Genomic DNA, 27,813 nt, shown 5'->3' with positions numbered 1-27,813 from the left:
GGAATCCATCGGCCGACCTTCCTTCGGCAACAGGACCAACTTTCCTTCCTTCCAAGGCTTCGGAAACTGCCCGCTGCACAGGCACTCGTCGAACAGCTCCCGAAGCCTTGCACCCAGGAATTCCAGGGCGTCGCACAGAACACGCCCTGGAACCCCGTCCGGACCCGGCGCCGTGTTCTTGGCCCTCAAGCGGCCGAGGGCCATCTCCATCTCCCGCTCCGTGATCAGTGGTGGAGCCACTGCGTCTTCGATCACGGAGCGGGGGGCCATCTGCGGAGGGACATGCTCGCCTGGATGGGGAAAGAGTTCCCCGACCAGGCGCAGGAGGAGTTCCGGCGGCAGCGTCTCAGTGACGGGGGCGCCTTGAGTGCGGAACTTTCCGCGTACGCCGCGGTACGGGCGCCCCCACGGGTCTCGATTGAGACCCGCCAGAAGCTCCTCCCTGGCCTTCTCCTTGGCCTTGCTTATCGCCAGCTGCAGATCTTTTTTCAACTGGCGATAAGCGTCCAGCATCTGTCCCTCCAGGTCCGTGTCGAGGCCGTTGCGCCTTCGACAGCGGACGTAGGCCCTCCGCGCCCGGCAGCACGTCGCCCGAAGGTCGGCGATTTCGGGCGACCACCAATAGACGTGCCGGCGCGGAACCCTGCGCCGGGTCCGAGGCATGGCCGCATCGCAGACCTCCTTGAGCGAACTGCGCATGCGGCCCGCCAGCTCCTCTGCGCTGGCGCCCTCCGTCCTCCCCGCGGAACCCCACCGCTGCACGATGGCGGCCTCCTTGACCAGCTCTCGATCGACCTGGCCGAGAGACCACCTCGGCAGCGTAGTCGGCACCCTCTGGGGTTCCGCCGGCCTGCGAGAGGTGGAGATCTCAAATCGGATGTACCGGTGATCCGATAGAGTCTCCACCTCCTCCTCCACTCTCCAGTCGACCACTCTGCGTGCAACGACGGGGGTGGCGAACGAAACGTCCACCACGGAACCCCCCTGATGTCGCACGCAGGTGTGAACCTGCCCCCTGTTGAGAAGGGACAGGTCGGAGAGCAGGGCCCACACCTGGACGGCCCTCCCTCGCGGATTCGTGGCGGGGTTGCCCCAGGCACGCGACTTTGCGTTTAAGTCGCCGAGAACCAGTATCGGTTTCGGCGACTGCCTGGCCACCGCAGCTCTGACTAAGCCGAGGTAAGTCTCGAACTCAGCCAGGCTGCGATTAGGGGAGAAGTACGTACCGACGACGACGTACTCCCCCCACCCCACCACTACGTAGCCCGAGCCCCTCTCGATGAGTGAGAGGGGGGGGCCCGTTCCGCTCCTCGTGAGAACCGCCACGGTGTCGTCCGAGTCCCCCAGCCAGTGAGGTAGGGGAGGGACGAAGTAGGGCTCACAGGCCACCGCCAGGTCTACCTGCCACTCCGCCATGGACTGCAGCAGAAGGTCCTGCGCTCCGGCGGAGTGGTTCACGTTCGATTGTAGGAAGCTCAGGTGTGCTGGCATACTTGATTCTTCTGAGCTTCCTCCGTAGCCTGGCGGCTTTCCTCGCGCGGGGCGGTCCTGGTTCCTTGGACCGCTTTACCCTTCGTGATGGGGGGGTTGCAATCCCTGGCCCCCATCAGGTGCCCCGAAGGCTTGCCGGCCTCCGCGCAGACCGCGCAGCGCATCTTGGCCGTGCATTCCGCTGACTTGTGGCCGTCCGAGCCACAGCGGTAGCACAGGCCTCCCCTCTCCGCCTTCGACGGGCAGAGCGCCCGTGTATGGCCAAGGCCCATACACTTGTAGCAGCGCATAGGGCGCTGCTCCACGACGGCCACCTTGGCCGAGCTCCACCCGACGAGGAGGCGACCGGCAGCGGCCAGCTTCTTCGCTGCCGTGAGGGGGCAGGTGACGCGGACCATCCCCATATAGCCGGGTCCGCGCTGCATCACTCCGCACTTCACCGCCTCGGAGGAGCAGTCACCGGCGTGCGCGATCGCCGCGGCCAGTTTCTCCAAGGTGACGGAGTCGTCGAGCCCCGTCACCTTCAGGTCGGCCTTCTTGACCGGGCGCACTACGTCAGCGACCCCGTCGAGCACTGTGCGGAGCTTCGCCGCCAACCTATCGGCCTGCTCCGCTTGGGCCTTCGGCAGCTCGAGAGCCCTGGCTCCGGTCGCCGTGCGTCGCACCTTCAGCCCACCGCTGATTCCTAGGTCCTGGAGCTTGACACTTTGCTCCGCTCTCTCCAGGACCTGCGCGTAGGTGACGCCCTTTCCAACTGCTTCCGGCTGCAACGTGAGAACGATTGCAGCCGAGCGAGGGGTGGCCAGCTTCGATTTGGCTGGCTGGGGCGTCTTCGGCGGCGCCTTTGCGGCCGTAGCGTCGGCGGAAGGGGTGGTCTTGCTCCCCTTCCTGCCCTTCTTCACCACCGTGGACCAGGACGTTTCCTTGTTCGGTGGTGTCTGGAACGTCGCCGGTGCAACCGGGGCGCTTACCGTCGCACATGGAGGGCCTGCGGTCGGCGATTGTGCCACTGGTGGGGCCGTTTTCCTGGCCTTTTTCGGTATCGCCGGCTGACGGGCCGCCGGCGCGTGAGACAGCGTCACCTCTTGCGGTTTATCTGCCGCGGAGGGAGGTCGCTGCATCCTCGTAGGGAGGCGCTCCTCCAGGCCCGCCAATTGGTCCTTCATCGCCGCGCCGATCGACCTGACGATGAAGTCCTTGAGCTCCTCCATCGAAGGAGCGCCTCGCGGGGTGTTGGCCGCCTCGGTCGCCGCTGCCACCGTGGTACGCATCTCCGCGTACTCACGGCGGTGGGCCTTTAGCTCCGCCTTGAGGTTTTCAACCTCCCTGTGCAGGCGGTTGTTATCCGCCCGGAGCCTCCTGCTCTCCTCGGCCTCCGTCCGAGAGGCGAGGGCCTCGACCACACCCTCCAGAGAGGTCGCTGCGTCCTTTAGCTTTTAACCTAACCTAACCTAACCTAACCTAACCTAACCTAACCTAACCTAACCTAACCTAACCTAACCTAACCTAACCTAACCTAACCTAACCTAACCTAACCTAACCTAACCTAACCTAACCTAACCTAACCTAACCTAACCTAACCTAACCTAACCTAACCTAACCTAACCTAACCTTTTTTTTTTTTTTTTGTTTAACGAGGAGGAAATGCATTTACGCATGCCGCCCGGTCGGGGGACCGGGACGGGTATGTGGGACTCAACCGGGAACTAATGCCCCGTGCCAGGGCACGCTAGTGCTAATGCCCTGTCCTACCCACTAAAACCATCCTCGGGTTTCCACCATGCCGCCGAGTGGTGAGGCCACGGGATCGCCAAGGGCATGCAACCGCGACCCCACCAGCGGCAGCCGCCCTAAGGCGGCTGAATATTCATGGAAAGCGCGCCTAGTGCGCGCCTTCCCCCTCATCCTCCACGTAAGAATGTAGCGAACTCCCCCGAGTTCGCCACTGGAGGCTGGGCGTCAACGAAGCTGACGCCCTGCGGCGGATAAGATGGTAGGCTCCGCCGCTGACCGCCGGTGTAGAACACCTGGGAGGCTCGAGTAGCGAGCCCTCCCACTCCCTCCTAGCCAACGAGGCCACTGACATGGTCCGCCCTGACGCCGATCAGGGACGTACCAGGAGCAGCCCCGCGGCATCCCTCCCGCCAGTCTTAGCCGTGGCCGACGAGCAAGCTCAAGCCGGCCCCGTTGCCCAGGGTACACCACGAGGAGGTGACTGACATGTACCCCAACCTAACCTAACCTAACCTAACCTAACCTAACCTAACCTAACCTAACCTAACCTAACCTAACCTAACCTAACCTAACCTAACCTAACCTAACCTAACCTAACCTAACCTAACCTAACCTAACCTAACCTAACCTAACCTAACCTAACCTAACCTAACCTAACCTAACCTAACCTAACCTAACCTAACCTAACCTAACCTAACCTAACCTAACCTAACCTAACCTAACCTAACCTAACCTAACCTAACCTAACCTAACCTAACCTAACCTAACCTAACCTAACCTAACCTAACCTAACCTAACCTAACCTAACCTAACCTAACCTAACCTAACCTAACCTAACCTAACCTAACCTAACCTAACCTAACCTAACCTAACCTAACCTAACCTAACCTAACCTAACCTCACCTAACCTAACCTAACCTAACCTAACCTAACCTAACCTAACCTAACCTAACCTAACCTAACCTAACCTAACCTAACCTAACCTAACCTAACCTAACCTAACCTAACCTAACCTAACCTAACCTAACCTAACCTAACCTAACCTAACCTAACCTAACCTAACCTAACCTAACCTAACCTAACCTAACCTAACCTAACCTAACCTAACCTAACCTAACCTAACCTAACCTAACCTAACCTAACCTAACCTAACCTAACCTAACCTTTTTTTTTTTTTTTTTTTTGTTTAACGAGGAGGAAATGCATTTACGCATGCCGCCCGGTCGGGGGACCGGGACGGGTATGTGGGACTCAACCGGGAACTAATGCCCCGTGCCAGGGCACGCTAGTGCTAATGCCCTGTCCTACCCACTAAAACCATCCTCGGGTTTCCACCATGCCGCCGAGTGGTGAGGCCACGGGATCGCCAAAGGCATGCAACCGCGACCCCACCAGCGGCAGCCGCCCTAAGGCGGCTGAATATTCATGGAAAGCGCGCCTAGTGCGCGCCTTCCCCCTCATCCTCCACGTAAGAATGTAGCGAACTCCCCCGAGTTCGCCACTGGAGGCTGGGCGTCAACGAAGCTGACGCCCTGCGGCGGATAAGATGGTAGGCTCCGCCGCTGACCGCCGGTGTAAAACACCTGGGAGGCTCGAGTAGCGAGCCCTCCCACTCCCTCCTAGCCAACGAGGCCACTCACATGGTCCGCCCTGACGCCGATCAGGGACGTACCAGGAGCAGCCCCGCGGCATCCCTCCCGCCAGTCTTAGCCGTGGCCGACGAGCAAGCTCAAGCCGGCCCCGTTGCCCAGGGTACACCACGAGGAGGTGACTGACATGTACCCCAACCTAACCTAACCTAACCTAACCTAACCTAACCTAACCTAACCTAACCTAACCTAACCTAACCTAACCTAACCTAACCTAACCTAACCTAACCTAACCTAACCTAACCTAACCTAACCTAACCTAACCTAACCTAACCTAACCTAACCTAACCTAACCTAACCTAACCTAACCTAACCTAACCTAACCTAACCTAACCTAACCTAACCTAACCTAACCTAACCTAACCTAACCTAACCTAACCTAACCTAACCTAACCTAACCTAACCTAACCTAACCTAACCTAACCTAACCTAACCTAACCTAACCTAACCTAACCTAACCTAACCTAACCTAACCTAACCTAACCTAACCTAACCTAACCTAACCTAACCTAACCTAACCTAACCTTTTTTTTTTTTTTTTTTTGTTTAACGAGGAGGAAATGCATTTACGCATGCCGCCCGGTCGGGGGACCGGGACGGGTATGTGGGACTCAACCGGGAACTAATGCCCCGTGCCAGGGCACGCTAGTGCTAATGCCCTGTCCTACCCACTAAAACCATCCTCGGGTTTCCACCATGCCGCGCGAGTGGTGAGGCCACGGGATCGCCAAGGGCATGCAACCGCGACCCCACCAGCGGCAGCCGCCGTAAGGCGGCTGAATATACATGGAAAGCGCGCCTAGTGCGCGCCTTCCTCCTCATCCTCCACGCGGGAATGTGGCGAACTCCCCCGAGTCCGCCACTGGAGGCTGGGCGTCAACGAAGCTGACGCCCTGCGGCGGATAAGATGGTAGGCTCCGCCGCAAACCGCCGGTGTAAAACACCTGGGAGGCTCGAGTAGCGAGCCCTCCCACTCCCTCCTAGCCAACGAGGCCACTCACATGGTCCGCCCTGACGCCGATCAGGGACGTACCAGGAGCAGCCCCGCGGCATCCCTCCCGCCAGTCTTAGCCGTGGCCGACGAGCAAGCTCAAGCCGGCCCCGTTGCCCAGGGTACACCACGAGGAGGTGACTGACATGTACCCCAACCTAACCTAACCTAACCTAACCTAACCTAACCTAACCTAACCTAACCTAACCTAACCTAACCTAACCTAACCTAACCTAACCTAACCTAACCTAACCTAACCTAACCTAACCTAACCTAACCTAACCTAACCTAACCTAACCTAACCTAACCTAACCTAACCTAACCTAACCTAACCTAACCTAACCTAACCTAACCTAACCTAACCTAACCTAACCTAACCTAACCTAACCTAACCTAACCTAACCTAACCTAACCTAACCTAACCTAACCTAACCTAACCTAACCTAACCTAACCTAACCTAACCTAACCTAACCTAACCTAACCTAACCTAACCTACCTACCTACCTACCTACCTACCTACCTACCTACCTACCTACCTACCTACCTACCTACCTACCTACCTACCTACCTACCTACCTACCTACCTACCTACCTACCTACCTACCTACCTACCTACCTACCTACCTACCTACCTACCTACCTACCTACCTACCTACCTACCTACCTACCTACCTACCTACCTACCTACCTACCTACCTACCTACCTACCTACCTACCTACCTACCTACCTACCTACCTACCTACCTACCTACCTACCTACCTACCTACCTACCTACCTACCTACCTACCTACCTACCTACCTACCTACCTACCTACCTACCTACCTACCTACCTACCTACCTACCTACCTACCTACCTACCTACCTACCTACCTACCTACCTACCTACCTACCTACCTACCTACCTACCTACCTACCTACCTACCTACCTACCTACCTACCTACCTACCTACCTACCTACCTACCTACCTACCTACCTACCTACCTACCTACCTACCTATCTACCTACCTACCTACCTACCTACCTACCTACCGAACCAGAGTCGATCTGCATATTAAACGTATAACACCAACTTTTTGCTAATCGCTTTGTTTACATTTTACTTCAATTCTTACGCCTTAATTCGTAGCCGTTGATTGAGGGCAGTACTTGCGACTTAAATGAATATTTGTGTTTTTTGAGGTTATGGCTGAACCCATAAATAAAAAAATTTTTGATTCCTATTGTTTTGTTAACTCGCTTCTGTTGACAGACTTTTGATGACAATACATAACTAGCTAAGAAACTTCATTACAAATCAAATATGTTTACCACCCCAAGATGGCGGACCGGCAGTTTGAAATCCACCTTAATGATATGGATATCAAATGAAAAGGTTTGCTGTCAGGAATACAAATTTTTTTTTTTAAACTACACCATTAAATTAATATCACTTTTGTTACAAAAAAAAAAAAACATATTACGTTACGCCAAAGTAATGTCATATGACGCGCGTCTAGATGCGTGATCACAACGTCATATGCGTTGAATCACTCTCTTCTTATACCGATTACCCGAACCGACCGGTCGCTATTTTACGCGCACTGATAAAAAAAAAAAAAAAACTATGATTCACTTTTTAACTGTCAACTGTTTTAACTGTTTAACGGGAGACACTCCCTCGTTCCTTGAGCAGCCTACGGAAGACATGATATGTATATATGGGAAAACCAAAGACTTCTACCGTCGTTATACCCTCATAATTCGATATTTTTTTTTTGTCATCAACCCTAAAAATCAATGAAGTATCGCTCCGAACTTAATATCACAAATACCTTTAACATCGAGAGGAAATACATTTATATAAATTTTTACATTTACATTTATTTATATACAATTTTACATTTACATTAGCCTGTAAATTTCCCACTACTGGCCTCCCTTTGAGGAGCGCTCTACGCGTTCTAACAACTGGGCCATCTCGACTCTATTTATATACACTAGAATTAAAAAAAAAAAAGGACCTTAAATTCAAAATTAAATGGATCAAAATAAAAGATAGTTCATTGTGAAACATGTAATACTATAAAATTTACGAATTTACAATAGTACAATAATATAATTGTGCTCATATTGAAACAATACTCTAATATGGTTGTAATATATTGATCAACTAGTAAGTCGTTAGAATGTTTTGCGAGATGTATTGCGACGTGCTTTGCTTCGGGTATGGGGTGCAAGGTGACTGAGAACGAGGGCGTTGTAAAGGCGGTGTGTTTGAGTGAGGAGACTGTACGACTGGCTTTTGACTCCTTGGAGGCAAAGTACATTCGGGTCTCTTTTTCAAAATGGATGTATTTTCATCACTTGGACGTTGACATGTCCCATAGTTCCCATGACTTTTATTTTCTGTTGAAACATCATTTTTACGATAGCCTGAAAATTTTTTTTGAAGGTTTTTTATTGATAACCAGGATTCAGATCCTACAACACTATGACAAGTAGAGATAGCATGATCATTGAAATTCTTCAATTCTGCAGGGTTTCTTTTACCTGTAGCAATATCTACGGTTTCAAAATCAAGTGATACACGAACTCGAACGGCCTCGGAATTGGGTGGAACTTTCAGTTCCAGGCCACCAGAACCAAAATTTGTGCTTTTGTTTGATTTTTGATCTGTTGTAACCACTCTTCCCCGTCCTGCTTCTTTTAAATGCATCCTTTCACGCAACACACTTGTAAGTCTATCTTGTTTTGTCTTTTCTTCTAAGCCTTTATTTGATTTAGGTGTAGGTTCATTACATATTTGTGAATGCAATTGACGTTGCGGGTTACATTGTTTACCAGGCGCACTTCCTGGCTTTTGACGAAGACGTTCAAGAAGTGATTGCTCTCTACAGCTTACTGGAACTGACTTCGGAGGAGATAAATTCACACACCAGCTTTTTTCAGTAGATGATGACTTACATGCTTGTCGTGGGCAAACAGTGTTTTCATTACGTTTTAGGCTCTTAAGTAAACGTGTTGTAAAACGTCCTGTAGTTGACATTTGTTTCGGAGATGAGGTGCCTGCGGCATTAGACTCATCGTTTTGTTTGGCTACGTTGTAAGATAATTTTTCAGGGCTTTTGTTGGATGCACTACGATCTATTTCGAGAAAAATGCGTGGATGGTGCTCGCAAGGATCAAGACGGTGACCACGGCTTATTTCACACTTGTCAACAGGCTTTAGTTTCACTGGACAAGGAGGCGTGGAATTTTGTGTGGACTTGTCAGTGTTAATACTTGATTTTGATACTGTATAATCGCGGCCATCTATCGCTCTCAAACACTCGTGTTCGCTGGTGAGGTGATAGGGTGCAGGAACTGGAGCTGGGGGCGGAGTTTGCTCTGCTACTTCACGCTCATAGTCCAAACGACGCAAGCGCTCAGCAGCTGCCAACCGCATCGCTACTCGGTCCAACTGAGCCCCACAGAAATTTTTGTGTTCGTCACTACTCTGTCCTTCAGTATGTTTCATTGACTGCACCTAGGAAGCAAATTAGCAGGTATATATTATTGAAACTACACTGACTAGAATCGAATATATTTTTTTCCCTCAAATATAAAACTACTAATAAGGGTGATAAAAAATAATATGTATATAGGACGTAATTTTATGTTAATGTTAAAACATAAAATTATTTACCTGATTTCTATTACGTTCGCAGGATAATGGAGGAGGAGGGCTCGGTAAATCGCACGGTGGACGCTTTCCGGCGGACGGTGGGTAACAAATGAGGCGCAGGCCATGGGGGCACGCCGCAGAGGGCTCGCGGCACACCGGACGCGGCTTGGGTACACACGGTGCGCATTTTTGTACTTTAATGGGGGTGCACGATCCACGTCGCGCTCTATCTGTTTCCCTGCCGCTAGTTAAGCTTCGTACTATCTGTAACGAAAAGGAATTATATTTTTTATAATTTGTAGGATATAAGAAATAAAACTTAGATATTTTTATTTACAAGTCGGCCGAGATAAGAAGTACGAGCCAGGGCGCGAGGTGCATCGTGCAGGCCCATTCTGTGCGTTGTTATTGAGACTAATGCCACTAGTTAGTAAGCATGTCTGGTCTATGAGGCTGCGTGATCTAGTTGGTTACGATCCTTTATTATTAAAACAAAATATATAACCTTTTTCAATTTAATTAATCATTGTTCTATATTCAAATTGATACAATTGTATTACAGAAGCTTACTTTGCCATACGAGTTGGTCTTGAACACGGTGCCGATGTTTGAATCTTGACTCAGTCGACCAGGCTCCGCCACACCTGTTTATCAATATTGTGGTGATTCACATTAGATTAAATTTATACAGTAAGGTTATTTCATGAACAAATTTACTTTTAATTATTCAATTTCAAAAAATAAAAGAAAACGTTTCTCTTTAATATCGTTTTGTTTTAGATCGATTAAACTCATACTCGGCAATGGTTATGAAGTATAATGCAAAAAAATTGTTCAAAATAATTAAATGAAAAATTGTACATGAAGTGCATCGGCTGCGAGAACGAGTAAACGACGCGAGCCGGGGGCTGAGCGAGCGTGCTTTAGCAGAAATACGGCAAGTGCGGGGGCGTCATGTTGCAGCTGTGTACTGCAGCGGCCACTGCGAATGGTCCACAAGCTTACGCGACCTGAACCGTAACCTGGTGGACTAAACATTACAATTTTAGCTTTATTTTAAATCCATTGCGTAGCTGTAAAGGGGAGACGCAGTACATATTTCCTTTCACAGCTATTCAATAGTCATGTGGTATAGCCATTAAATAAACTTCTCAATTACGTAATAAAATAGTCATCATCGACACAGGGAAAAAGGTAGTGCGGTGGTAGTTCGGCCACGCTGGGTGCAGCGGCAGCTCGCGGCAGCCACAACACTGGCTTCAGGGCCGGCAGCGACACGCACCATGCACCAGCTTCAGTTGTTGCCCATACGCAGCCTCCCCTTAAATAGACACATTTATGATCAAAACAATTTATTAATGCCTCCTATCTAATTGAAAGTATTAAGATGTGTTTGAATAAGTATTGGAATGCGTTGTGTTATTTATTTATTTTATTCCAAAATATATACCTAGGATGTAAAACTATTCCAAAGATTTGTGCTTGTAGACAACAAGATGTCGCGGGCGGGCTGCAGAGAGCACGCAAGGCGTCTTCGTCCGGTTCCTCATCAGGCTGTGGCTCCGGCGCGCGTGCGCGGTTGCGGTGTTGCTGCACGCGCTGCGCAAGGTGGTCCCCGACCCACAACATGGGCATCTCCAGAGAAGGCAGCGGCCACATCAACAAGGCCTGCGCTTTTCCACGAGCACCGCCAGCAACGCCACCCGCTGCTATCAGAATTCGTTGCTTGTTCTTAGCTTCCGTGAACTCTCGCTATTTAATTAATATCTTAATGAATACACGAAGTTTAAGGAGCTTCAAAACAACACATTTATCATTCAACATTGCTGTCAGTATCGTACCGGTCGGAGCGCGCAATAATAAGATGCACGTGGTTCGCTGCTCGCTTGATCGGTTCTGTCATTAGTTTCAGTCTCAAAGTAAGCGATTTCTTCACTAGGAACTTCTGCTACCAGGATTTGTCTGCGTTTAATGGACACAATTAAAGGCATCTATGTAAACCGAAGTAGACTCGGCCTGCGCATTACACCCTACAATCTAGAATCGTTCTAAAGTTGTGTTGTATTTTTATGATTAATATTACAACCAGTAAAATAAATTTTGTCTTTCTCATGGTGGCAGGAGGCCCCATAATATGAATTACTCGTACGATTTTGATGCGGTGTTTTTTTTTAATAGATATACTGATTCAAGAGGAAGGTTTAAATTTATAATACATGTACAATTTATAGTAGAGAAACAATGATAAATTTAGAGGTTTGTAATGTTATTTCGTAGATAAACACTTTTTTTTTTGCTTACATTGCAAACGCGGGCTGATTACTACTAGATAAATCAAAATAATGTACTACAGCATTAATCTTTGTCCAATTAAGTTCCATACATTAATTAAGTTTCCATTGTGCATCTAATATTGAATAATATGATCCCTTACAGCATGGAATTTAAATGGATATTTTCGGAGATATTACAGGATTAAAATGCAGCGATTTGTATTGTCTAATGACAAAAAAGGTGCGATCGTTGTATATAAAGACATTGTGTAGTATTATTGCTGATAGGATTGCACCCGAGCGAAGCTGGGGCGGGTCGCTAGTATTGTATAACTAAGATATTTTTATTTTGTTAAAAATATTCTACATCTTTTTCTTCTTTTGTCAAGTTTACTTAAAGAAAACGGACTTGTGCCCGGTTTCTGAGGTACTACATATTACAGACGTTTTATTTTATCTGTCTGTCCGTACGAGCTGTCGGCTCGATAACTTTCAAAAGTGCGTTTCCAAATAACGTCGTGTAAGATATTCTCCGTTTAAGCTTGGGTTAACTTAACCGACCAAACGTATTTAGGTTTATCCTTTATCGATTCAATAAATTTACTTGGCATTGACTTGTAAGCCCTAAAGTTATTACGCGTTATTTGTATAGATGTTTACAAACAATAGAAGAGTACTCAACATTAATATTATTTAAATGAAAAAATAAAATTAGCATAACTCACCAGAGCCTGATTCGAAAGTAATAGAGTTTAATTCAGCGATAAGAGAAATCAATCGTTTTTTTTCCGGATAAAGAATTCAAATTGAGATACCGCTTTGATAAACGTATTATAATATTAAATTCATAACTCCAGCTCCGAAACTAATTTATAACAATGTTTGGACCTTTTCTCTTTTAAGTATTAGGCAATGTAATTACTAGAGAAAAATATTCAAATACATGCAATGCACACAGGCGCTGAAACGGCTGTAATTGCTAATGTATAACGATAATTAGTTTTGGTCAATTCTTTATATTCGAAATAAATATTATAATTCATAAATAAAGAAATAAAATGATGAAACCAGTTACCGACTCTGCTTGTCGACGACACCCGCCCAGGCGAGTGGCTCATAAGGAAGTGGCTTTCAGTTGATAGTTACTGAACTTATCTATTACACAACTTGATTGAATCCAAAGCGATTTTAATAAGTATAGTAGTAGGTAGTCTTTGATGGATCCGATAGCTACAGAATTCAGAATCCGGGAATTAAAAATAATTTGTAATAAATATAGTTTTCTTGCAGATACTAATTGAAAGCAATTTACTGGAAAAGTGATATCTATTATAAAAAGATTAATATTCGCTTCGTTTTTCTTTTCCCTTTAATAAGTATTACGAATGCTATCGCTTGACAGGCGATATAAGAGCTCTCTCTAACTCATAATATGCTATAGTAAGGAGTCATATTATGTAAACAATTTTGACTTTGGTATGTAACGTAATGGGTCAAACAATGAAATATAATGGAGTTCTTCCTTACGAAATGTGCGCCGCGGCTTCGTTATAAATGCGTAGCAGTGGTGACGTCACTCCCGCGTATTCTGAATAAATTTCCTAAAATTGACAATCTGTTAATTCCTTTTATGAAGTTTCATAAAAAGTTAAACATATCTGTGCTCTGTGAAATTGTCGTGAATATTTATATCACCTGCGTGGCTGCGTTGAGCCACAATGTGGTACAAGCTCGTCCTGGAGCCAAAAGTCGTAAGCGCAAAGACAGGAAGGCATCATCATCCACCCAGCACCCCGCGCCCCCCGGCCCGCTCGCACTTCGGCACACTATTCGGCTGCACCACTCTTCTGAAATGTGGAATGTTATCTCTAGGAATACATGTTTCAATAACGAGTCATTGAAATTCAACTTTCATAAAGTTATACTTAAGTGAAACTAATTTACAAAGTGTGGGAGGGGCTTATGCCAATGTATTAATTTTAGAAAAAAAAATACACTAACTGATTCACATTGAAGTACGAGTAGAAAATCGCTCGAACTCACCGTCAAAGTGAACAACGATCATTTCATACCGGTCGACGAGCGTCAGCCGGCCGGCGAGCAACAGGCGCGTGGAGCGCGGCGCCCACTGCGCGAGCGCAACTCCGCGCCACTCGGGACTCACCACGCCGTTCCATCGGACCATCCATTCCGATTCTATGCTTGTATTGATTTTGGAGCGTAAATGCTCCCAGATCTAACATTTTAGTAATCAGAATTCATTTTGTTAAAAAAAAAATAAAAAAATAATAATCTTAAAACTAAGAGTTTGGAAATTCGCAACTCCGATGAAATACAACACTTGTGATTCACTACCGTGTCCGTCTGATTGTCAAAGCATAATATATCAATAGTTATAGGTGTTGCTATATGTATACAGTGGGAAGATTTAGGCGTGAGTTATAGCGTAAATAAAAAATACTGACTAAGGAGGATTGGTGCGATATCCAAAAAATATATAATTAAGATTATCACGTAGAAATTTATCATGATGGGCTCAAAACGTACTATAAATTCGCTATAAGTTAAATAGATTATGTTCACCGTAACGTGTGCGTCCTCGTCAACCAGGGCGAGATATCTGTCGTTGTCGTGCAGCGCGGCGCACATCAGCGGCACCGAACTCGCACCGCGAGCCTGAAGCCGTCCGCATCGCTCCCAGCGTGCAGTCTCTAAGGCGTACTCCTTCCGCCACGACCATACCTCACCTGAAATGTATGTTTCGGGTATAAATATTCCGATACGACGGAGAACTGCAAGTGATTTTACAAAGATAATGTTCTCTACCCTTTTTCTCTTCGACGCTCTGTGCAGCTTCGAGTGCGCGCAACGTGTGCGGCGTCGCATTCGGTAACAGCAAATGTCGCCAAAGAGAGGAGTCGCAGGCGGCGCGGCGCCAGGCCCGACAGACGCCTCCGCAGCGCCACAGTTCTTGTGCCGGCAGCCGAGCAAAAACGCAGTCGAGTACAACGGCTGTACACGCTTCGTATTCGCCTACGCCTTGCCAAAATTGCATTGCTTGCGTTCGTGCCGGTTCCCTCGGCTCTTTTCCTTTATCACATATTGCTAATCCACCGTTATGTTGTGTCATCGCCGCAGATTCATTTTACGATACGTTATTACGATAACGTGAGTTTTGCGCATGAAATATTTTTAAAGCGACTATTCTCGCGACTCCATGCGCGCGCACGTGTGCTCTGTTGTATTTTTAGCTCTGTATGCGTTCCGGATCAGCGGGACGAAGCGACTGCGGGATGATTCGACTATTCTTTGTTTGTTTATAGCTTCACTAATAACTGAATAGCTATAGGACTCAGAGATAGAGTATATATGTATCTATTACAACGACGCATTTAAAAAAATGCATAATACTATCTTATTATTGCATGCAGCTCAAACATCGGTCGCCTCCACGCCTCAAAGCATTATATACGTTACTTTCGTATTAACCTTCTGCGTACACATTTATTGGATTTTAATGAATGAATTGATGGACATTTGTATGGATTGTCTGCGGCGTGATTCGGATTTTTTTTTTGTAGCTATCATCAATGAACTTACATAGTAATGTTTGCTCACTTTCGGATAACTTCAGTACAAATTAATTAATACATAGTATTCATCACAAATTAATAACCAAAAAGTTTTATATGCTGTAGTAAGTATTATGTATCTACGCCCGTATCGCACCGTGTTGCACAATCATATTTTGACTGTCACGCTTGTGTTTTGAGGTGAGTTTCGATTTTTTTTTAATTAATAGCTCTACTTGTGACTTGAATAATTTTAAATTATAGTAATTCTATTACTTATGATGTTATCGGTTATGATATATAGTTTATGAATAAAGGTCTGTCGTTAAAGCGCTTACGAAAAATCATCCAAATTAAATAAAACTCCTTTATTAAATATGGAAGCATTACACTTACTTATTGTCAAATTAAACACTGGCTCTGTTCAGAAAAGAAAATGCCCTGATCTGAGCGTCTTTCTTTTTGTACGAAGTATTTAATTATGTATTTTTACATTTAAATAGGCTTTATACGATTATTCTGAGCATCTGTCCAGCTACGTGAATAAAGAAATGCATTTATTACAATTTTAATGTATTTTTAACCCATTATTTTATTAATTTGGAATGGATTCAATATGACATATTTTTTCTGACTATAAGATACCCCAAATAATTGTCATGTTTCATCTTGTATTACATATTATTTTTGTGTATGTAATATATATGAGAATTTCATAAGAATGAAATATAAATGGTTTTCAAACTTAAAAAAAAAACAAATAATATATTTTTTTATTTTATTAATAATATTAAAATATTAAAATGCAATGATTAAATTAATATTTAAATGATTAATTGAATAAAATACATAATATGACTATAACTATAATGAATTATTTTTTAACATAGATTGTGATTGAAGTTCATATATTTATATACAAATTTAAGTAATTTAAGTAATATTTAAAGTTAAAAATAGTCGGTTTTATAAATTGAACAATATATCTCGTAAGCTAATAATGCTTTCATTTCGATGATAAAAAATACAATACTAGATAAATATGATTTGTATAAAAAAATAAACAAAACAATACAGTATTACCTTGATTTAGATTTAAATAAATAAATACATGAAGCCACCGTCTCCGCATGCTCGCAGCCCGGAGACCGCGGCGACCGCGTTGAGCGCGTCGATGGCGTTGACCTCTAGAAAGTAGCGAGCTCTTTCTTGACGAGCTGAGCGTACTCGGCGGCGGCCTCGGCAAGGTCCCGATCTCCCACCGCCAGCTCCAGCTCGGAGGCGGCCACAGTCGGGCTTCCTTCCTCCGCCTGTCGCAGCTTAAGACGGAACTCTCGCATGCGAGCCTCCAAGATGCGTTCACGTTTGCTTTCACGTTCGAACATCTGCACAAGAGTGTTTGCAAATTAAGGCGTTACTAAAAATAAGCAGTAAGTCATTAATGCCTTTGGTACTCACCGCGGTTAACAAGCTTTTATCGTTTTTGTCAGACTGAGCCATATTTTGGGATAGTTCGATCATGTAAATATTTCCCTTCCGACTTCCGCACGCCGCCAAAGTGCCCTTGAATGACGCAAGCATTTTATTACTTTCGTTATAATATCGTTGAAGACATTGAACGAATGGTTATACGCACGGCTTCATGCATACGGACGCGCAGTAGGGGCTCCTCGCACACTTGCATGGTGAGCACGGGTTCGTGCTGACGCCGCAGCAGATCCCAAGTCGCCAATACTCCGTTCCATTGCAAAACCAGCATCAACGATAATCTGTGCAGTGCAATGTTACTACTGCGTAAACCTATCTAAAATCTTAACATAATGATGTACTTTATTTTTTACTTTAACTTAATTTTTTAAAAACATAACGACAGTTATCTGTATGCCTTACAGTTTTTCAATTTAACTGGTGAATATTTTGCGTTAAGCAAAAATAAAGCAATACGGTAGAACGCCGATTTTCCGAACGCTGTTTAACCGAATCGCCAATTCTCCGAATCAGTCCTAAGCGTCACATAAACAATTAAAACCAGTAATTTTGTTTTGTTTTGTCGTAATTAGTAGGATCTCGCTAGAGTCAAGATATATTTCAACTGATATGGTCGAAACGTAAGAGGCAACACACTATATGTATTGTAGAACTGTGTTTGTTAAGCTTAATAAACTTTATTCTATGTGTGACAGTTCGTTTTTCTTTATTATCAGTTTATGTCCAACTATGTGAATTTTCGATTATCCGAATCGAGCCCGGTCCCAATTAATTTGGATAATCAGCTTTCTACTGTAGTTAAATTTACATAGTATTGTCCCAAAAAGAATTAATAAATTTTACCATGCATGACCTGACCGGTACCAACTCCAAAACAAATAGATTATTTTATATAAGAACAACATTTTTTTATATCCTAATAAAAATATTTCATTTCATATCAACGCAGCGGTAATCAAAAACTAATTATAAGATATACCTGGTAGGGCTCCAGGTTGCAGCAGTTATTTTATGGCGGTGTGGCAGCGACCATAGTACTGCAGACTCACGGCAGTCTTCGCTCCACACTCGAGTCGTCCAGTCGCCTACTGTGAGGAAGTTCTTTAAGAAGCCAGGATTTCGCTCCAGTGACCATACCGGGCCAATATGCGCTTCGTACTATAAATTTATATGAGTTCGCTATAATATTTTATAAAAACAATAACAGTGCTATTGAGTTACCTACACCACCTCACCTTGGCGGGTAATTTCTCCATAGGTGTTTTGCCTTTACGATTTCCCCCGATTACCAGGCCGTTATCAGTGCCTACCATAAAACGTGTGGGTATAGTTGGTTCATATTCAAGAACGCTAATAGCATTGGCCGTTGCCATACTTTGTACGTCGAAGGATGACTTCACAACGTCCATGATCATTTCGTCAGTGGGGGCGCTCATGTTACGGATATCCCACCATTTGCAAGCACCGTCTGATCCACCAGAGAAAAACTCTTGGCCCGATTTTGAGTTTATATATAAAACATTCTTCACAAGTTCCCTATGCGCAACATGTGGCGCGCACGCGACCGTTGGAGTTCCTCCACGCCGCTTGTCCCACACGCCTACTTGTCCGTTCATTAGTCCACCGATTAATACGTTGTGATCGCGGGGGTTGAACTGTAGGTCTAACAGTGCTGCGGGAGGAGTAATTATAATGTCAGGGTAGTTTGCATTTTCCAAGTCCCAAATATAAGATTCAATGGGAGCTCGTGCGCTATGATTAAAGTCAACGTCCACATAAGTTACGGCAAAGCTGTGGCCCTCTGGATGCCAACATATGGAGCTGATAGGTCGCCCACCACCGGCGGCCGCATCGCGATAAACATTAACAGTTCGACAGCTATTTTTCTCAAGAGGCGGTTGTGTCAACATTTCTGCATAGTACGTACCATACATGTCAATGGCGTTATTTTGAAGAACGTAATGTTCCATGCCCTAAAAAATAATAAAATTAAATAAAAACATTAACAAGAGCTTTATGCCTTATTCCTAGTCCTCATTTGTGATAATGAAGATAAGTAAATGATTTTTAAGAAAATAGCTAGTAACTCAATATTTGACGAGATGCAGCAGACTTATTTACGCAAAAGAGATCGCAATAGAAGGAAGATGGACGCACCGAGGACAATGACATGACGCAGTGGATATAGTTGTCATCTTTTTCAATTTTTCTTCGATAACGTTGAGTAGCTTCTGGGTCCACGACATTGACATCCTTGGGCCAACCTCCTTCAGCATGATTAGCGCCAGTTGTTGTGTATTCAGCTCTAAAATATTTATCACAAGGTTTTATATCTCTCCAGTATTTTACAACACTTACCAGAAGTATTAAGACTGACCGAATAGTATTGATATAATCCTCTGAAAAAGACGGTGTGTTCTGAGTGGGCTGGTGTACGGGATTACGCAAGATATATTGTTTATGTTCTGCGACATTTACAGCGATGCTGTCACACAGCTCGGGTCCCTGTTCGCAGAACAGCGGCTGGCGGCCGAAGTCACAGCGCCTCTTTGTGTACGAATACGCAATTTCCATTTAGTCAAATTTTAATAAATTAATAATAGCTAATTATGATCTCTGCGATTTTATTGCGAAAAAATAAACCGTTGACATAAAACGTCAATTGTTATAAATTTTTTTCTTTAAGTCATTCTATGTTTAAAGATCTTATAAAGGAATGTATAATAGTATTCCATCACGAGTATCTATCGTTTCGTCATTAGTAGGACTATAAATAATAATGCCAAAATACACTAGTCTATTTTATAGTATGTTTTAGTTTATAGTAGAATTTATTATAAAATAAAGAGCTATGTAATATTAATTAAGAACAATAAAAAATATTGTATTAATAATTAGCAAAAAAAAAACCACCGACTTTGAGTTCGGTAGTCAGAAGGTGTCCTGTAACTTTTTTTGCATTGAAGATATTATATCCATAGAAGATAGATATTATATCGTGTTTATATACGTGAATACTCGTTACCGGTTATTGTGATTGAGTATTGAGAAAAAAAATGTTTTTTTTTTTTAAATCTTACAAGATGAATTAGTTATTGTTTGTAAATTTATTTAATTTATTTAAGTTTCCTTGTATATTTATTTGAAATTATGTAATATTATTATAAGCCTTTGAGAAATTGCTATTCGAGTCTTAGAAAAATTACAATATAATTATTTAAACAAACGCGATTATAAATGGGAAATAGGATATTGTTTCGACATAAAATACAATATTGACTGTTTTTAATTTATAAGTCCTACCAAACCCTTGGACATTGCTGAGTCAACTGCTGTGATCCAATAGCCCTTACTTTTAACAACATCTAGATCTGATCAATGTTATATTACTTAAATAAGGTGTTTGCTTTTTCTAATAATATAAGCATCGCACGCGAGCGATGCACCGTCGTCGTGCGATCGTCATCTCGACACGTGACCGTATCAAGTCGAAGCTGATACGCGTTCCTAAATGATTAGATTAATTTTACTGCTGCATTGTAATTAATGTGCGGATAAATAATAAAAGTCTTAAATTATCAACTGTTAGTGTGAGCTACTCTCCATCTTAGTATTGGATTCATTTGAAATTTGGCTTTAATTATTTGCTGTCTGCCTATCTGAACGCAGTAAACTAGGAAACTACCGAACGGATTTTTATACGGTGTATAATCAATCAAGGTTTTATGTAAATTGAGTGAAATATGGCGATGATTGTAGAAGATGTCTATAATTAAAAAATGTCTATAAACGCGTGGGTCACAGACAAGAACTAACTATAATAGTGAAAACATAAAGTATTACGCATTCTATAGTAGATGGCGCTACTAGTTTGTAATCGGTGATATTGTCGATACAAACATGGATACAAAATAAAGTTCGCCATTTTAACCAGTATAGTTGTATTTATTACATCCGTTTATTAAGTTGTAATGATTTTACATAGATTTGTATTCGACCCGTGGGAAGGACGGAAAATAGTATTGAATCTGCAAAAAACAAAGAGAGAAGCTCCACGGTTGCTTTGAGTTGGCGAAATCGGTCAATTTCTATCGTATTATAATTATTTTATTTCTATACCTTAATAGCCGTGTGCCCGATGAGATATCCGATCGGTAACATTGGGTTGAACATGTTTCGAAACCCTTTCCATACCCATAAATATAACTATAATTTATGTACGAGCTGCTCACAAAAAATTAACTACCAGGAATCAACTATAAGATTACACGGAATACCTCATTTTGAGGTCAGATATGAAGTCGACCCGTTATCGATTCATAGATACTGCCACAAAAATATAAAAAAAGTTTTATTACAACTATTTACAGCCAAAACAGTTAATCAAATTAAATTATTAGTAAACGTAAGTTACAGTTACATAAGCTTAATAGTTTATACTCTAGTAATTATAAATATACATAATTCAAAGCCTGAATAAACACCAGTTCCAAAGTTTTCCTCTGCAAGAGTAAAGAACACACAGTAATCAGTAGGCGCCCTCGTGTAATGCTAGGCTGATTGGTAGGGAAATGGGCCACCTGATGGTAAGTGGCTCCCACTGTCCACAATTATTGGCGACCGACACACGACAATAGTAAATATTACTCTTGATTGTACAATATATCATGACGAGTGGGTGGTACTTCCCCAGATTTGCATAATTTTCGTTGATAGAGTCTGTGTTTTGTGTAAATGATTTATTCGAGTAGTTTTAAATTGAAATCATTTTATTTGCCATGCATTCAGCAAAATCTATTTATATTTATAAATTTATGCCACATTAGACCTTCTTACTGTTTGACAGAATTCAGTTTGCGACGAGATCACAGACAGCTGTACTGTTCGATATCATTATCTCATTTCTCTTTACTATCACCACCATAGTGAGATAAGTTAATATGAATACTTTGTATTTATGTTGACAAAGTGTAAAACTTACAGTCGTGTCTCGGACATGTAATGTACATGAAACAACATAGGTAGTTAGTTTGTAAGACAAAGCGAGAAGTCTCGCCGAGGAAATGGTGGGTAATCAGTTTCCGATGTTCCGTTTCGCGACTCTCATGGCCCGACAACTTAGTTCACCCGTCGCTGCACGAATTAAGGTTGGATTCGATAAAAGATTTACATGTACTACTCTTTCCTGCTTAATGGCATCATAGATGCCAATTTAACTGACAAAACTGGCGAATATCTTCTTACGGGGGATATTAGTTTTGATCTATAACATCCGTTAATACGCCGTCAATACAAGTATGTATGCATTGCTGCCACTAAATATACTACAGAATGTCTTTCAACGTTCACAGTTTTTCTGTCGTTAGACAATACAAACCGCTATGTCCCTGCGTTTTAAATCTGTAACACCTTCGAAAATATTCATTTAAATTACACGCTGTAAGAAGCCATGTTGATCTATATTAAATGCACAATATATTTAAGGTACTTAATTGGATAAAAATCATGCTGTATTGCTTAAATCCGCTTCGAAAATAAGCCATTATTTCCCGTAATAAGTAAGGATAAAAAATGGTTATTGGGGGTTATTCCTAAGAGATAGACATATAACATCGCGGACTTTTTTGAAGACCTTTTTAAGGTGTACAATACTGTGCTACATTATTTTGATCTATCTCGTAGGGTTCAGCCAGCGTTTGCAATGTAAGCGCAAAAAATGTGTTTATTTACGACATCTCTTCAGAAACCTCTAAAATGATCTTTGTTTCTCTACTATATAGTGCATTGTTTTATACTATGTAATGATATACGTGTATATATGGCGTGTTGAACTGTTCACGTTTGACGTCGTGTAGCTGTTCCTCTATCAGTCGACAGTATATTTTTGTAGAGGTACGCAGTCTCACATCCACGCTTCGGTGTCGCCGTATGTATTCGTATCGCAAATCTCTTTCACTGGTGTGAGTGGAACACACGCGCGTGGACGCTGCGGCTGGCAGGCATCACGCTGCCAGCCAACGCGCGGCCGCCCCCGCTGCCTGTTCGTACGGCGGTCAACCTAGGTGGCGATCTTTTAGGTAGATTATTATTAATTGTCTTACTGACTTAAAAAATAAGTTGCACTCGTAATTGATAAAATGTTAATAAGAAATGATAATTTATTCATTTTGCAGGTGAGATCATCATTTTTTCTTTGGGTTCACTTATAATTATTTTCGAAGTCAATCGTCAGGCAAATAAACAAGAGGACAAGGTAACCGAAATACACCAAAATCTATTTTTATTAGTTCCATTAGTATTTCCATTAGTCTATAAAATAAATTTGAATGTAATTTCTTTTTTCATATATATTGCTGTATTTTATATAACGAAATATAATTATATAATTCTTTATTCCCATAAAGAATTAGTATATGGTCCGAACTCTTGTTTAAACATACGACATCGTAAACGGTAGTTGGTACCCGCAAGACAGGCTTGCCTAGTGCGGGACCACTGGATGTTTTGTGACTATGTTAACTTTTCATGTCAATAAATTTATTTTTATTTTTTTTGTATTTCCAGAAGTTAAACAAGAAGTCAGAGTGGTTGGCGGTCGCTTTGTCTCTGGAGGAGCTGCAGCGCGAACTGGCGCTGCAGCAACTCGACATCGAGCGCTTTCACTCTACACTGCTTCAGCTGAAATCCCTCCAGGAGCAAACTAATAGTCCCTCGGAACGACGATGATATAGGGGACAATCAATATCATACTGAAGTTTAATTTATTTTAATTTTTTTTTCTTAATTATACATTACTAATAAAACTACGTACTTGGTTATTGTTTTTAGTTTTGTGTAAGATAATAATAATAATATAAAATTTTGCATTTATTTAGAAATAAATCAAATTTTTAGGCAACGCAGCGGGTTCGTCTTCTTTACAATTCTAATGTTTTAAATATTGATATTTTTATTCTATAAATTAAAATGATTGCGACATTAGAATCATCTATCTTAGAATATCTAAACATTATATTGGAATATGAGCTCAAATAATTTATAAGAAAATTAATTTAAATTTTCATGTATTTTGCTTCGTTATGGAGGTGGTTTATTTGAGTAACAGGAGAGATTGATTTTCTTTATTCCGCGTAATCTACGGCTAATAAAACAATTCATAAATCACGGTGGATCGGTGAGGAGGTAATAATGGCGGGTAATGCAGACGAAGATTAATTACTGCGCCGCCGCCGCGTCCTCGCCAGTCGTCTAACTTAAGCCGCCGACTCAGTTCTCGTCATAACTTTATTTTTCTGACCTTAAAAAAACTTCATTAAGTTTATCGCTGACCGATGAAGTATTACGTAAATATGTTTCAAAGGCAGGAGGAAATATTTCTATTATCTGAATTGACTGAATTTTTAACTACTTATCATGAGGACTGTATTTTTTTCGTGTTGTTGCTTCGTCGCAACTACATTATGTATATGCGTGCTGTGTGTCTCATTAAGTATTAATACTTTAATTAAGTACTCATGGTTTACACAAATCATGCCACTTATATAAATATTAAAAATAAAATCAGTTGATACATGTACGAGTTTTTGCTCCACGATATCTTTGTTCTAAAAATGCTACTTTTTTATCTATCCCTATTTGTCAGATCTTAATTCGAAAAAAAAAATCATAACAAAATTGGAATACTTTCGAAATCAAAGTAAATTTGTTATACCTAAACTACGAGACTAGCCCTAGCCTCCAATACGGTGCTACGTCATAGGATATCATAATTAATAATGTCACATTATTATTATTACATATTATTTAAATTATTATTGTAATTAATTGATCAATAAATTGTACAACTTTAGTTGATATTATTTTATAACATTTAATACTGGCATGTAACACTATTTCTTATTTTAAAAGTGATTGTGCTGTGATAAGGAAAACAATTGGATGATTGGGGCATTGTAAAAATATAGAGAGAGATTGAAACATCATGGTACAACATAATTTTATTTTGCCATCCCGAACTACTGAAATTACACTATGTTATAATTATATATTCAACTGTACAAACTTAGCTTTATAGGTAATCATTACATAGTATAAAAATATCCAATTACGTACTCGTACCTTAAATACATAGTGTCTACATGTAAATTAAATGAATATTTTCGAAGATATTACAGATTTAAAACGCAGGGACATAGCGATTTGTATTGTCTAATGACAAAAAACTATGAACTTTGTATATAATTTATAGACATTCTATAGTATATTCAGTATCAGCATTGCACCATTTGTATTGTATAAACTAAAAATATGAATTAAAGATCCACGCCGCGTCTCTTTCGCGATATACAATTGACGCGCACCTCAGTAAATGTTATTTTCTAGACAGTTGTAAGCATGTATAAAAACTAAAAAGGTTTTGTTGTGAATTTTCAGCGATAAGAAAAATAAAAAAAATTGCATTCGGAGAAGAAAATAAGACTGTCTGGCTCGAAATACGAGTAAATAATCGTAAAATATAAAAGACAAACTCACAAACGAGTGATTAAAACCGAATTTATATTTGCCAGTCAAAATATTATGCCGCCTCTACCTTTCCGGTATTTTTATGTTTCATTCAATTTCAAAAAGAAAATATCGTTAATTAGTGAAATAAACAAACAATGGCAGTAAACGGTAGATGATATCGTGATTATAACAATGACGACGGATTATATTTTATACCGTCGCATAAAATATTAAAAAGTATTTTACTGTATTTATGAATGATTTCAATAAAATATTAAGTTAATTGTGTTTGTATTTTTAAAGTAGTTCACGATGATTCTGATAGAGTTAATTTAATCTGTCTTTGTAATGTTGGACGAGTAATCCAGCTCTTAACTCAGTCAATTTCATGAATGTCATGTGGACCTTGTCTAAATTATTTCAATGCCAAGAACATGGATGTCATAATGGGGATTTCAATTAACTGCTGCAGTATTACATAAAACTGCGTGTTTGTTACTATGGGATGGTTGGTGAGATTTAAGGTAGCTTACGTCGATGAGTAGCGACATCTGCAATGAAGTTGCCTCATAAGAAAAAATGGAACTGACTTCACTTCGTCCGAGCCATCACGGAGTATCGCGGAGTATCGCGCATCAGAGGGTAATCAGAGGTAATAAACAACAGTAAAACCAGTCGAGTATGTTTCATTTTTATTTATAATAATTTATATATTTTTTACAGCAGCGAATCCATTTTAACCAACATAACTCTATAGTTTTTAAATACAAACCACCGCCTGTTGCTTTGACTAAAGTATTCAACATACAGACTCCCAGCCAGTGGCTACATTGTATGTATATATAACTGTGCGTTTGCAATTATATATAAATTACCAGTAAGAGAGCCTTTAGACCACGTGTAGCTAATTATGGCGTAGCAAAATGTTCGGAGGCACATTTTACGGGTGTTAGTTACGTAATGAGCATATACGTCGACCGTGCACAATATTTACTTGTAGTCGCGACAGTCGCTCACACAACTCTCTCGGCATGGACGCGACACAACTCTCCAAGATGCTGAACTTCCCCGGCTTGTGTCGGCTGTTGGCACTGCTGGCGGTGTTTCCCGCCGCCATATCGGACAACCTCCCGTACACCACTATAGCTGAAAAGAGTAAATACAATTTCTAAACTAAAGTAACTCAAAATGTGATACCGTAGTCGACTCGTATTTAGCTTTTATTAATAAAGAAATATTTCATCAAAAGTTGACCGCAAAATATTTTAAGCTGTATTGTTTCGGTCGCTAGGTATCGCGGGGTACAGGGTGAAGGAGACTTCGAGCTTCACTATACCCAACTACCAGTGCAGCGGCTTCATTGACGAGGTAATCTTTACATTATTACAGGATTCAGGGCTCGAATCCAAAGTGAATGGAGTTAAAATTGTCACGTGGATTCAGAATGGGTTAAATTTTATTCATATTTTATAATATAGTTAAACAAATGTATATTTACCAACAATAATTAATGGCGCGGTGGAATACGCTCCTCTACTCTCGTCCTCTCGAAATGTCTTTAACTATATTGAAGAACGATCGACCAAATTATGTACAGTGTACGAATACTTCTACCACAACAAGTTGCACGCAAGTTACGTTGGTCTTTGTATACTAATTGTATTTTTTCAGTCTTTACTGTGTGGCGTCGGTGGTGTAGCAGGAGCTGTGCGGGTGATGGTGAAGGAAGGCACTTCGTTCCCAACGGTCCGCATCAACCGGCACCTACGCAACGTCACCATTCTGCGTTCTCAGGACACATGGGGCATCTGCTCGGGACAGGCTGCGGTAGAAATTTACGTGGGTTGTCTGGTGACATCGCCTCAGAAGCGGCTCCGTCGCCGTCGTCGCTCTCTAGCCACTCTACCCACAGCAGCCGCGCAGCGAACTCTCATTGAGTAGAACAAGAAGCAATTGCATCGACATCATTACAATAATTCAAGTCGAATGGGGAAAGCGAGTCCCGTTTATATTGTTATTCTTAAATATTGGATTTCTTAATACGTGAATGTAGCGATCGTCATATTTACCGACTCCACTGTTTGCAAAAGCAATTGTTTCCACTTAAATCACACAGTAAAGACAATTCTCAGATTATTCTTTTACTCGTGATGTTTAGCTGTTGATAGTGTTTTTGGGTAAAACACAGTCATAGTCCATGTACAAAGTATTCACAAATGATAGATACAAACCTTCCCCGTTTATCGGTCTTCTTTTTAGTGAAATTCGCATCAAAATCCGTTGGGGAGATAAGAACGAGTAAGCGGAGCTAAACACTGAAACAGAAAACGATTTTAAATATTCAACGATAACCACCTGAGGATTCCGCGTCATTGGTTAAAATAAATGAAAACTAAAATAAAACTAAGCTTGTACAGTACATGAATACTTATTCTGAGCAAGAATATTTCGACACCTAAAATT

General features: G+C 42.2%; 4 protein-coding genes across 8 annotated transcripts; 2 read left to right on the top strand and 2 right to left on the bottom strand.

Annotated features, from left to right (window-relative positions):
* Positions 1-7,932: 7,932 nt before the first annotated feature.
* On the bottom strand, positions 7,933-15,128 carry LOC125077119. Of its 4 annotated transcripts, none has more exons than XM_047688930.1 (12): positions 14,612-15,128; positions 14,369-14,532; positions 13,829-14,021; positions 13,481-13,632; positions 13,313-13,386; positions 11,354-11,474; positions 10,963-11,264; positions 10,672-10,833; positions 10,374-10,494; positions 10,083-10,156; positions 9,534-9,776; positions 9,107-9,374 (listed from the first exon to the last, which is right to left on the bottom strand). In XM_047688930.1, exons 1-10 carry the CDS (start codon positions 14,913-14,915, stop codon positions 10,133-10,135), a joined length of 1,617 nt encoding a protein of 538 aa, XP_047544886.1. In that variant the 5' UTR covers positions 14,916-15,128; the 3' UTR covers positions 9,107-9,374; positions 9,534-9,776; positions 10,083-10,132. The 4 variants fall into 4 exon arrangements, with proteins under 4 accessions (XP_047544885.1, XP_047544886.1, XP_047544884.1 ...); XM_047688928.1 differs by having other exon boundaries at positions 10,073-10,156; positions 10,374-10,542; positions 14,612-15,126; XM_047688927.1 differs by having other exon boundaries at positions 10,374-10,542; positions 14,612-15,123.
* A 1,416-nt stretch (positions 15,129-16,544) lies between these two features.
* Positions 16,545-19,419, bottom strand: LOC125076938 (dynein intermediate chain 3, ciliary-like). The gene is made up of 7 exons (XM_047688681.1): positions 19,223-19,419; positions 19,003-19,150; positions 18,081-18,818; positions 17,825-18,003; positions 16,994-17,126; positions 16,816-16,920; positions 16,545-16,742 (listed from the first exon to the last, which is right to left on the bottom strand). Exons 1-7 carry the CDS (start codon positions 19,417-19,419, stop codon positions 16,545-16,547), a joined length of 1,698 nt encoding a protein of 565 aa, XP_047544637.1.
* Positions 19,420-21,664: 2,245 nt separating this feature from the next.
* On the top strand, positions 21,665-23,586 carry LOC125077084 (putative OPA3-like protein CG13603). 2 transcript variants are annotated; one of them, XM_047688882.1, is made up of 4 exons: positions 21,665-21,992; positions 22,736-22,922; positions 23,019-23,098; positions 23,410-23,586. In XM_047688882.1, exons 1-4 carry the CDS (start codon positions 21,909-21,911, stop codon positions 23,569-23,571), a joined length of 513 nt encoding a protein of 170 aa, XP_047544838.1. In that variant the 5' UTR covers positions 21,665-21,908; the 3' UTR covers positions 23,572-23,586. The 2 variants fall into 2 exon arrangements, with proteins under 2 accessions (XP_047544838.1, XP_047544839.1); XM_047688883.1 differs by lacking the exon at positions 23,019-23,098.
* A 2,713-nt stretch (positions 23,587-26,299) lies between these two features.
* On the top strand, positions 26,300-27,494 carry LOC125077249. Its single transcript, XM_047689137.1, has 3 exons — positions 26,300-26,505; positions 26,642-26,718; positions 27,022-27,494. The coding sequence occupies exons 1-3, from the start codon at positions 26,382-26,384 to the stop codon at positions 27,289-27,291; spliced, it is 471 nt and encodes a 156-aa protein (XP_047545093.1). The 5' UTR covers positions 26,300-26,381; the 3' UTR covers positions 27,292-27,494.
* The last annotated feature ends 319 nt before the right edge of the window (positions 27,495-27,813 follow it).

The sequence above is a fragment of the Vanessa atalanta genome, chromosome 3 (assembly GCF_905147765.1).
Source record: "Vanessa atalanta chromosome 3, ilVanAtal1.2, whole genome shotgun sequence".
Taxonomy (NCBI): domain Eukaryota; kingdom Metazoa; phylum Arthropoda; class Insecta; order Lepidoptera; family Nymphalidae; genus Vanessa; species Vanessa atalanta.
Note: the sequence above shows the minus strand (reverse complement) of the source record. Positions and strands in the feature narration are given on the sequence as shown.